The sequence below is a fragment of the Hemitrygon akajei genome, chromosome 22 (genome assembly GCF_048418815.1).
Source record: "Hemitrygon akajei chromosome 22, sHemAka1.3, whole genome shotgun sequence".
NCBI lineage: Eukaryota > Metazoa > Chordata > Chondrichthyes > Myliobatiformes > Dasyatidae > Hemitrygon > Hemitrygon akajei.
Window position 1 is genome coordinate 62106302 of NC_133145.1, and position 12481 is coordinate 62118782.

Below are 12481 nucleotides of genomic sequence, written 5' to 3' on the forward strand. Positions count from 1 at the left end.
AGAGGTTGGTAGGTTCTAGATTAGATCACAAACCAGAGAAAATCTGCAGATGCTGGAAAACAACACACACAAAATGCTGGAGGAACTCAGCAGGTCAGACAGTGTCTATGGTCAGAGTAACACACACAAAATGCTGGAGGAACTCAGCAGGCCAGACAGTGTCTATGGTCAGAGTAACACACACAAAATGCTGGAGGAACTCAGCAGGCCAGGCAGTGTCTATGGTCAGAGTAACACACACAAAATGCTGGAGGAACTCAGCAGGTCAGGCAGTGTCTATGGTCAGAGTAACACACACAAAATGCTGGAGGGGATCGGCAGGTCAGACAGTGTCTATGGTCAGAGTAACACACACAAAATGCTGGAGGGGATCGGCAGGTCAGACAGTGTCTATGGTCAGAGTAACACACACAAAATGCTGGAGGAACTCAGCAGGTCAGGCAGTGTCTATGGTCAGAGTAATACACACAAAATGCTGGAGGAACTCAGCAGGTCAGACAGTGTCTATGGTCAGAGTAACACACACAAAATGCTGGAGGAACTCAGCAGGTCAGACAGTGTCTATGGTCAGAGTAACACACACAAAATGCTGGAGGAACTCAGCAGGTCAGGCAGTGTCTATGGTCAGAGTAACACACACAAAATGCTGGAGGAACTCAGCAGGTCAGGCAGTGTCTATGGTCAGAGTAATACACACAAAATGCTGGAGGAACTCAGCAGGTCAGACAGTGTCTATGGTCAGAGTAACACACACAAAATGCTGGAGGAACTCAGCAGGTCAGACAGTGTCTATGGTCAGAGTAACACACACAAAATGCTGGAGGAACTCAGCAGGTCAGACAGTGTCTATGGAAAAATGCAGAGTCGACATTTCGGGCTGAAACCCTTCGGCAGGTTCTAAATTAGTAAGGGCATCAAAGGTTAGGGACAGAAGGCAAGAGATCGGCGTTGAGAGGGAATATAAGTCAGATGATGGAATGGTGGGGTAGAGTTGATGGGCTGAATGGTCTAATTCTGCTCCTCTGTCTTAAGGTGTCAGCTGGTTCTATCTAGCTGCCTCTCCAAGTGCCTTTGTGCATTCACGCTCGTTCTCTTTGTTCTCTCCACAGTTTGACCCGGCAAACACAGGCTACATCAGTGCCGAGAAGTTCCGGGGTCTGCTGCACACTCACGGGTCGCAGCTGGAACCACACAAGCTGGAGGTACTCCTGGCGCTGGCGGACAGCAGCTCAGAGAGCGGCATCTGTTACCAGGACTTTGTCAACTTGGTGAGTGGGGGGAGGCCACCGGCGGAGGGCTGATTCCCTGAGGCTCAGCTGCACTCGGGGGGCTGAGGCCCCACGTGGCCACAGGGAGAACGTTCAGACTCCACACGGACAGCACCGGCTGCTGGGATCAAATCCGTGTCTCTGAACTATGTGATGCCACCTTGTATTGAATGGTGGGGGGTAGGCTGGTAGGGTCAGGGGCAAATTAGGAGTCTTCTTGTGTTTGCCCTTACCTTGTAATGGACTGTGTGTGACTCCTGACCATCATCTCAGTGGCTGACTCTTACCAAACCTCTGAAATGGACCGGCCAATCACTCAGGTCAGAGCCACTGACCACGATCCCACATGTTGGATCCCAGTGACCTTGTGATCCGGAGGGTCATGCGACCTGTTGTTTAGCACTGTTTATTGAGTTAATCGTAAAAGATTAAAAAAAGATAACAAGACTCCCCTTGACAACAAATAACCTATGAAACTGGCCAGGTTCAAGTGGCATGACACCTGCTGCAGAAAAGCTAAGAAGCTTCTAGAAAAATACAGGAGAAAATCTGCAGATGCTGGAAATCCAAGCAACACACACAAAATGCTGAAGGGTCTCGGCCCGATACGTCGACTGTAGTTTTTTTCCACAGATGCTGCCTGGCCTGCTGAGTTCCTCCAGCATTTTGTGTGTTTTGCTTAGAAAAATACAGAATCAGTTATGCAGTTACTGCAAAATTCACTGAACAATTGCAGTACATAACCACCTAGTGGCCACTTTATTAGGAACCCCCTGTACTTAATAAAGTGGCCAGTGAGAGCACAGTGTACTTGTCGTCTTTTGTTGCTGCAGCCCATCTACTTCAAGGTTTAGCGTGTTGTGCGTTCAGAGATGCTCTTCTGCGCACCACATGGCCTTCTGAGTCACTGTCGCCTTCCTGTCAGCTTGAACCAGTCTGGCCATTCTCCTCTGACCTCTCTCTGTAACAAGGTGTTTTCACCCACGGAACTTCTGCTCACTTGATGTTTGTTTTTTTGATTTTCGCACCGTTCTCTATAAACTTTAGAAGCTGCCATGCATGAAAATCCCAGACAATCATTGGTTTCTGAGATACTCAAACCACCCTGTCTGGCACTAACAGTCAAAGTCACTCATAAAGTGCCCCTCAAATGTATATATGATTATATAAAAACACAAGCAAGCATAGGAACATCGAAATTACGAGGAAGCTAACAATTTATGCTCTAATCCAACACATGGAAGGTGAAATACAATCTCTACTGGTCAAGGTCCATCTCTTACCCCCCCCCCCCCACCCAAATCCCGGGATTAAATTCCAACCTGTCACCCATCTTGAGGAATCTGTTATTCTATATATAACCCCTCAAAACCTTTGATCAGATTCCAGCCTGTAACTCACTCCTGTACATCTGCTATTCTATATATAAACCTTCTGAACCCATTGATAAGTTCCCAGCCTGTAATTCTCTTTGATATCTCTCATTCAATACCATGGATTCCAGTTAATTGGGCCATTGGTTAATCAAGGCGGCAACTTAAAACTTTTAAAGAACAAAAACCAATTGTGAAAATAGCTGGGATTCCCTTTGTTTATTTGGGACCCTATTGACAGGAGACTGTTGGTTAACAGTTTCTAACTAGCGTCAGTCATGTGCCTTAGTGTGGCTATTAGACTACATTCTGCTTAGAGCAAACAGTTTTAAAGTAGTGTCAGTTATGTGTGTTTGTGTTCAAAAAGCAGTGATATTTGTCACTGATAGTTGGCAGGAAATAAGCAGTAAGACATTCAGAACTGTTTTGCTCACTGTGGTTTCAAGCATTCAGACTTGGAGATGCCAGGAGCGCCTGGGAGTGAAAATGAAACAATTTCACTACTTCGACAAGTTAGGAACTATGAAGAATTTGAAAGTATCAACAATCATCTTGAATGTTACAATGAAAATGAAGATTTGGAAGCTGTAATCATCAGAAGCATTGTATGAAGGCAGTCAATTATCTGCACTAGGTATCTGTGCTGCTCTGTACATTTACAGTCAATCAAAGAACGGCAGTGTACACTGAATTCCTTCATCAACAACTATTAGGAACTAATACACAGTGTTATGCTGCTGTCACAGTATTAGTAGCATTCTATTTTTCTGTATTTCATTTAAATACATAATTTCTTACTCAGTTAAACAGTATTTTGTTTTCTTACACCTTTTTAACTTGGAAGTTTGGCTAAATGGGACAGCTGCTTAATTGGGCCAAAATGTACTAGTCCTAATGTGTTGCAATTAACCAAAATCCACTGTATATAAAATACTGAATCTCTTGATTAGATTTGAGCCTATAACTCACTCCTGTTATTCTGCATACACTCAGTGGCCACTTTATTAGGTACATCTGTACACTTGCTTGTTAATGCAAATATCTAATCAGCCAATCATGTGGCAGTGACACAAAGCATAAAAGCACACAGACATGGTCAAGAGGTTCAGTTGTTGTTCAGACTAAAAATCAGAATTGGAAAGAAAAGTGATCTCAGTGACTTTGACTGTGGAATGATTGTCGGTGCCAGACGGGGTGGTTTGAGTATCTCAAGAACTGCTGATCTCCTGGGATTTTCACGTTCAATAGTCTCTAGAGTTTATAGGCAATGGTGCATTTAAAAAAACCCCAGCTGACAGCAAGGAGTCAGTAGCTCAAATAACCACGTGTTACAACAGTGATGTGCAGAAGAGCATCTCTGAATGCACATGTTGAACCTTGAAGCACGTTGGCTACAGCAGCAGAAGGGCACAAACATATACTTCATGGCCACCTAATTAAGTACAGGAGGAACCTAATAAAGTGGTCACTGAGTGTATAAGCCCCTTGATTTGATTCTAGCCTGTAATTCTCTCTTTGATATCTGTTACTTGAAATATGAAGCCCAGGAATGTCTTGATTAGATTTCAGCCTGTAATTCATTCATAGATAGCTATTATTCTATATATATACATATACACACACTCCCCCAAATCCTTTGATTAGATTCCATAGAGTCATAGAACATTACAGCACAGAAACAGGCCCTTCAGCCCATCTAGTCCATGCCAACTGTTACTCTGCCTAGTCTCATCGATTCCCACCTGAACCATAGCCCTCCATACCCCTCCCATTCATGTACTTATTCAAACTTCTCTTACATGTTGAAGTCGAGTTCCCATGCACCACTTGCGTTGGCAGCTCATTGCACTGACCGTCCTCCTCAGGTTCCTCTTAAGTATTTGACCTTCCACTCTTTTGGCCTCTAGTTTTTGTCTCGTCCAACCTCAGTGGAAAAAGTTCAAGTCTAATTGTCATTCAACCGTACATGAATACAGCCAAACAACACAGCGTTACTCCAGGGCCAAGGGCCGAAACATAGCACCAGCAGTCATACACACCACGAGGAACATTTAGCACATCTAAGACACAGTGACACAAAAAAAGAGTCCAGTTCCCTGTGAGTCCATGAATGTTGCTGGAGCTGACTGCAGTCAAACACAATACGTCTTGTCTTCTGCTGAGCAAACACTAGGGGGCAGCACCAACTCCAGCTTGGACACCACACACCGCTGCGGAGTGCGCCAGCTCCAACGCTCCTCTGCTGGGCAGTTGTAGACAGGCAACACCACGGCTTGAGGCCTAGTCATCGTCACGACTGAGGCCACACAGCTCCCCTGCCGTCTGCCAATAAATCAGTGAATCGGACCTGCAGCATTCCACATCAACAATGTCCCACAGGGTCTTGTGATCACAATAAAAGTGACCAAGATGATCACTCACTGTTAGATTACACATCGTCTTCGTGCACCGACTCCTCCAACACCTCACTGAAACAGACAGCGGCACGATCCGCACCAAGTCCAGCACCTTCAGTTTCTCCGCCAACAAGAACTCAGTGATGGGGAAGGCCTATGACTCTTTAAGTTCTTAATCTCCAGCAGAGTCTTGCGATCATAATAAATACATTTTAAAAAGACAATAGCCCCGTTGTTTGGCCCTGGGGACGCTGCTGAATCCCAGCATGCCACCATCTCAGCAGAAGTCTGCTTGCGTCTACCCTACCTGTGCCTCTCTCTGTCAAATCTCTCCTCATGCTAGCTTATAACTAGACTCCCAGGAAGCTGTTACTTTATGTACAAAATGCCTGAACCTATCACCCTTTAAGCCAAACGTGTTTGTTTACTGTCCGTAACACCGCTGGTGTTCAGGGCAGCAGTGGAGGTCCTCCATCTCTGGCGTGTTCAGGGCTTCCTCTCGGTTTTCACTACTGCTAGTCACACAAATCCTGAGTGGAGACTCAGGAATACCACTGCACTCAGACGTAGAAGGATTCTTTATTGCTGTTTCCATTTTGATTTTACCAGTCAGGGTTGTTAGCCCTGAGATGAACCCCCGAACCTGGAGGAATGTTGGGCCACTCGTAGTCTGACCTCTACCCTTTGACCTGTTTGGCATGGATGACCCTACCAAGAGCCAAACCCTGACTCCAGCCAATACAGCTCTCTGGGTCACTGAGCATGCAAGCCTCCGAACCCTACTACAAGGTCGTGGTCCTCTTGGAGTTTAAATCTCATGTGTGTATCTGTTATTCTATATTAACCCTCCAAACCTGTTGACTGACAGAAGTCATAGGGTCAAAGAAAAACACAGCGCAGAAACAGGCCCTTTGGTCATCTGGTCAGCGCTGAAACATTTAAACTGCCCACTCCCCTCTGTAGCTCACCCAGATATTCATTGTCTTAAATCTCCATGGCACTGAGACATAATTCCTCCTTTGATGGGTTAATGATCCTGATCTTATTTATTATAATCACAAGAGACAAACCTCATTGACTGTGCTGCTCTGTGTCATATTTCAGACGTAAACAGATGAGCCCATGTTAACTTTCTGTGAGCCAGCAGTGGCACTCAGACGCGGAGTGTGGAATCGATTAGATCCTGTCGTGCAGCCGCTCTCTGTGAAGCTGCGTTACCTGAGCGCTGAAGGAAGCAGATATCAATTGTAGCAGCTTTCCCAAGGAGCAGTTCAAATCGTTTTGCTTTCTGAGGCAGCGAGACGCAAAGACAATGCCCAGAGAGGGGGGGCTGGTTCCCGTGATGTGCCGAACTGTGCACGCAACACTCTGCAGCTCCTTACGGTCATGTGCTGACCAGGCCGTCCTGCACCCAGACAGAAAGCAGTCTGTGGTGCATCGATGAAAATAGGTAAAGCTCGACGCAGCCATGCCGAATTTCTTTAGCCTCTTGAGGAAGTCAGAATCAGGTTTAATATCACTGGCACGTGTCATGAAATTTGTGTATATCAGGTAGTGTTCATGGGTTCAATGTCCATCCAGAAATCAGATGGCAGAGGGGAAGAAGCTGTTCCTGAATCATTGAGTGTGAGTCTTCAGGCTCCTGTACCTCCTTCCTGATGGTAACAAGGAGAAGAGGGTGTGTCCTGGGTGATGGGGCTCCTTAATGATGGAGCCGCCTTTTTGAGGCATCGCTCCTTGAAGGTATTCTGGATATTATGGAGGCTAATGCCCATGATGGAGCTGACTGAGTTTACAACTCTGCAGCTTACTTCAATCCTGTGCATTAGCAACCTCCGCCACCACCCCCCCCCACACTCCACCCCATACCACACAGTGATGCATCCACTTAGAATGCTCTTCACAATACATCTGTAGAGATATACAAGTGTTTTTGGTGACATACCAAATCTCCTCAAACTCCTAATGAAATATAGCCGCTGTCGTGCCTTCTTTGTAGCTGCACCAATATGTTGGGTCCAGGTTCGGTCCTCACAGATATTGACACCCAGGGACTTCAAGTCACTCATGCTTTCCATGTCTGATCCCTCGTTGAGGACTAGTATGTGTTCCCTCGTCTTACCCTTTCTAAAGTCCACAATCAGTTCTTTGGTCTTACTGACGTTGAGTGCAAAGTTGTTGCTGTGACACCACTCAACTAGCTGGTATATCTCCCTCCTGTACACCTTCCAGTTATCATCTGAAATTCTGCCAACAATGGTTGAATAGGAAATTATATCCATCATCATCATTATGTGTTGTGTCATATGATGTGGGAGATCATAGTCTAATGACCATGATTGTTCTCGGCAAATGTTTCTACAGAAGGGGTTTGCCATTGCTGCCTTCTGGACAGTGTCTTTTCAAGACAGGTGACCCCAGCCATTATCAATACTCTTCAGAGATTGTCTGCCTGACGTCAGTGGTCACATAACCGGGACTTGTGATGTGCACCGGCTGCTCATACGACCATCCACTGCCTGCTCCCGTGGCTTCACATGACCCTGCTTAAGGGGGCAAAGCAGGTGCTACACCTTGTCCAAGGGTGACCTGCAGGCTAGCGGAGGGAGGGAGCGTTTTACACCTCCTTTGGGTGAGATGTCCCTCTCCTGCCAACCTGAACTTTTATTGTGAGATTTAAATAGAAAAAGTTAATCCATATCTTTTTGTTTCTATATATAAAAGTTCTTCAAGGCAGCTTCAAATCTGTATTAAAGAAATATAACCAAAGAAACTGGAACTCACTCAAAGGCTTTGTTTGTAGCTGCCTGCTCTTCACTACGAGTACAGTTTTTAAATAGTATCAGTTGCGTATGCTTGTGTTATGTTATTCATTTGTGCTGATGCTGAATTAAAAAGCAGTGATTTTTGACACCTCTGTTCCTCCGCACAGTTAGGAATCATGCCATCAACCCTGTACTCTGTCTTCAAACTCAACCTTCCAAAGTGAATCACTTCACACTTTTCCAGTTTGAACCCTATCTGCCACCCTGAGCCTGGCTCTGCAAGTGGGTCAATGTCCTGTTTTAACCTCTATCCACAACTTCACCAATCTACGTTCATCTGCAAATTTCCTAACGCACCCTTCCACTTCCTCATCCAAGTCATTTATAAAAATCACCAAGAGCCGAGGTCCCAGAACAGATCCCTGTGGAACACCACTGTTCAGAAAACACTGCGTCTGCGACCACCCTCTGCCTTCTGTGGGCAAGCCAAATCTCCCTCGATCCCATGCCGACTGACTTTCTAAATAAGCCTCCCACAGGGAACCTTATCAAACACCTTATTAAAATCCATATTCACCACGTCCACTGCTCCATCGTCATCAATGTGCTTTGTCACATCCTCGAAGAATTCAGTCAGGCTCCCGAGGCACAACCTGTCCCTCGTGAAGCCTTGCTGACTATCCCTAATCACACTGTGGTCCCAGAGCAGGCCGATGGAGTAGGCAGTTTAAATGGCTTGGCAGAGACCAGATGGGCCAAAGGGCCTGTGTCTGTGCTGTACTTTTCCATGACTCATAAAAAAAAACTACACATAGACAAAGACTGACGAACCACCATTTTGCAACAACGTGCTGTGTGTGTGGGTAACAATGAGTATTGTGTATTGGTGAGTCTGGAGGTAGAGGCCCGAAGGTCGAGTCTGCAAGGGACTAGAGTTTGGAGACCTGATAACTGTGAGGCAGAGAGTCTGGGGCCAAGGTCTGAAAACCCGGAAGTGGCCGAACCTGGGGTTGGGGGGGGGGGGGGGGGGCGGGATGTGTGTGTGTGTGTGTGTGTGTTGTTGGGACGGTGGGAAAGAAGCTTGTTCTGCTGTTGTTCTCTTGTCTTGAGTTGCCCTGCCAAGCTTTGTGAACATGCTACGCTGGTGCCTGAGTGTGTGGTGACCTTTGTGGGCTGCCCCCAGCACATCGTTAGGTTGTGTAGGTTGTCCGTGCATACGACACATTTCACTGTAGGCTTCGACGTCCAAGTGATAAATAACTTTGAAATGGAATCATCTAACAGTCACCCCACAACCTCCAGCTCCTCAGTCCCCCCGGCACTTGCAATAGGGTTAGGGTCAGGTTTATCTTGTGACCCCGGTGCATCCCTGGAAACGATTCACTCCTGCTGTCTCCTTCCTTCCCACCAGATGAGCAGCAAAAGGACCAACAGCTTCCGCCGTGCCGTTCTCCTGGGCAGCCGCCGTCTGCGGGCCAACTCGCTGCTGGAGGAGACGGGCCTCACCCTGGGCCAGCGTTTCATCAGGCACATTGCATACGAGACCCTACCCCGGGGGCTGGACCGCCGCTGGTACTACGACAGCTACACCTGCTACCCGCCGCCCTGGTTCATTGTCACCGTCACTGTTCTGGAGGCAAGTCCACTGTTCCTCTACTTTTTCACATTGTGCCGCTATTTCCAGTGTGCGGGCAAGCGTTAGACCCTGCATACCCGTGCTTGTCAGTTTTGAGAATATACCCTGCACATCTGGTCCTGCAAGGAGCAAAAGTAGTGCTCTTCGTCTCTGTTGTGTATTATTTGTCGTGTTATCGTCCACTATCAGTTCTTTACCATCGGCATAAAGTTCAAATGAGTTGAGCCATCATGTCCACCTCAGGCCCAGAGTAGCTGGCTCCGTAAAACATTGTAAGTGTCGGATCCTAGATTTCTCCATTCTCATCAACTAACGTTACCCTTATTTTCAAATCCATGTTCTAGTCACCCCTGCTGTGTATTTGCAACCTGTCTTAGAATTTAGATAGTGCATGAATCAACGCTTCATGCCCTGCAAGTGTCTGTATTTCCAATTCTCAGTTCCAAGCTCCCTCACACCATGTGTTCTGTCCCCGACTGATTACATCATCGCCATACCTGACAAGTGTCAAAATACATTAACAGACCTTACTATTTCGATATATGCGTACACGCACACGTATGTGTGAGCACAGGTGTAATGTAACACTAAAACTGTGGCCACATCACAGGCACACAGCATCATTCACGAGAAAAAAAACATTAATTCTTCATAAATTATACATGACTTTTACAAGAAAGTACACAATTAGAGCAAAATCCTTTTATCCTACTCTTAAGATCAATCTAACTCTTCCCTCCTGCACATGGGGATTATAGGGGGGGAGGAGTCAGGGTAGGTTTTCTTACACAGAGAGTGATGGGTGTGTGGAACGTCCTGCTGGGGGTGGTGACAGAGGAGAAAGGGGCTCGTTGCTGTTGTTATTTGGGCTGTCCTGCTGAACAACGTGGATGTGTGTTAGCGCAGGAACACGTGGTGACACTTGCAGGTTACCCCCGCTCACCCTTCGACCGAGTCGGTTGTCAATGCAAACGACACATTTCACCCTGAGTTTTGATGCTCGCGTGCTAATGAATGAATACGAATCTATTGCGTGACACGTGATGAACCTGTACCCGACAGATTGTTACCTTCATCTACTATGGGCTGGTGCTGGATAGGTGGGTGCTACAGGTGGCACACCCGTCCTACCTAGAGAACCCGCTGGTGTACCAACCTCAGCTCCGGAGGCAGGCCTGGCGTTACCTCAGCTACATCTTCATGCACGTGGGGTGAGTACCTACTGAAGCTGGACCCCACTGCACCGCCCCTCGCCAACTCCCCCAGCCTCTGACCGTGGCCCACCACCTGGCACCAACCCCTCTGCCTGACGCCAGCCTCAGACCAGAGCTCACCACTCACGTGACAGTGAAGTTACAACACTGGCACAGGCCATTCTGTCCATGGCCTGTGTGCTGGCTCAGTGAAAGCACCTCCCCGTCAGTCCATTCCCCAGTCCCTTCAGCCCTTACAACCTTCTCCAGTTGGCGTTGCTCAAATCCCACTTAGAAATCTTTACTGCACCAAAGTTCAGAGTAAATTTTATTATCAAACTTACATACGTGTCACCATTTACCACCTTGAGATTCATTTTCTTGTGGGCATACTCAACAAATCTATAGAATAATAACCATAACAGAATCAATGAAAGACTGCCCAACTTGGGCGTTCAACCAGAGTGTTAGAGACAACAAACTGTGCAAATGCAAAAAGGAAAGAAATAATGATAATAAATAAATAAGCAATAAATATTGAGAACATGAGATGAAGAGTGAAAGTAAGTCTATGGGTTGTGGGAATATTTCATTGATGGGCAAGTGAAGTTATCCCCTTTGGTTCAAGAGCCTGTTGGTTGAGGGGTGGTAACAGTACCTGAACCTGGTGGTGTGAGACCTGGGGGAACATGGGCTTTCCATGACCATGATTGTTCTTGGCAAGTTTTTCTACAGAAGTGGTTTGCCATTGCCATCTTCTGGGCAGTGTCTTTACAAGATGGGTGACCCCAGCCATTATCAATACTCTTCAGAGACTGTCTGCCTGGTGTCAGTGGTCGCATAACCAGGACTTGTGATATGCACCAGCTACTCACACACACCACCTGCTCCCATGGCTTCACATGACCCTGATCAGGGGGCTAAGCAGGTGCTACACCTTGTCCAAGGGTGACCTGCAGGCTAGCGGAGGGAAGGAGCATCGTACATCTTCTTTTATAGAGATGTATCTCCACCCCAACACCCAGAAGCTGGAGCATCTGGAAGAAACCCATATGGTCAAGGGGAGAACATACAGACTTCTTACAGACTGTGGCAGGAATTGAACCGAGGTCACTGATACTGTAATAGCATTATGTTGATCACTGTTACCCTGCTGCCCGTACTCGAAGCCCTTCGGCCCGGGGAAATACCCCTGTGAATCCTTTCTGTGCCTCCTCTGGCTTAATGACATCCTTCATGTGTGCACCCTCTCTGTTCCAGGGTAGAGCACCTGGCTTTCAACGTAACGCTGCAGATTCTGGTCGGTGTTCCCCTTGAGATGGTCCATGGATCCCTCCGAATCAGCTTCATCTACCTCAGCGGGGTTCTCGCAGGTAATGGTTCAGGGGTCAGGGGTCTCAGCTCCCGTGTCTCTATGAGTGAGTGTGTGTCTCTGTCTATATACGGTGTATCTATCTCTCTGTGTATTTCTATATCTATGTACATACAGTACATAAGAATCAGAATCAGGTTTAATATCTCCAGCATACATCATGAAATTTGTTGTTTTATGACAGCAGTACATTGCCATACATAATAAAAATCTATAAATTACAATAAGTATAAATAAAAAATAAATAAGTAGCACAAAAAAAAGAGAGAGAAAAGTAGTGAGCAACTCACACGAAGAGCTGGAGGAACTCAGCCAGCCAGGCAGGAGCCGACCTGCTGACGGGTCTCAGCCTAAAACATCGACTGTACTCTTCCCTAGATGCTGCCTGGCCTGCTGAGTTCCTCCAGCATTTGGTGTGTGGTGCTCGGATTTCCAGCACCTGGGGATATTCTCTTGTTTGTGAAAAAAACAGTGAAGT

At 46.7% G+C, this 12481-nt stretch overlaps 1 protein-coding gene across 7 annotated transcripts in view; it reads left to right on the forward strand.

The window, feature by feature from the left end:
* rhbdl3 (rhomboid, veinlet-like 3 (Drosophila)) overlaps positions 1–12481 on the forward strand; it is a 56134-nt gene that overhangs the window by 17746 nt on the left and 25907 nt on the right. For all 7 annotated transcript variants that reach the window (XM_073026438.1, XM_073026433.1, XM_073026437.1 and 4 more), the window contains 4 exons: positions 1110–1268; positions 9214–9438; positions 10501–10649; positions 11892–12004. In XM_073026438.1, coding sequence (XP_072882539.1) covers positions 1110–1268; positions 9214–9438; positions 10501–10649; positions 11892–12004 — 646 coding nt within the window. The remainder of the gene's footprint in view (positions 1–1109; positions 1269–9213; positions 9439–10500; positions 10650–11891; positions 12005–12481) is intronic.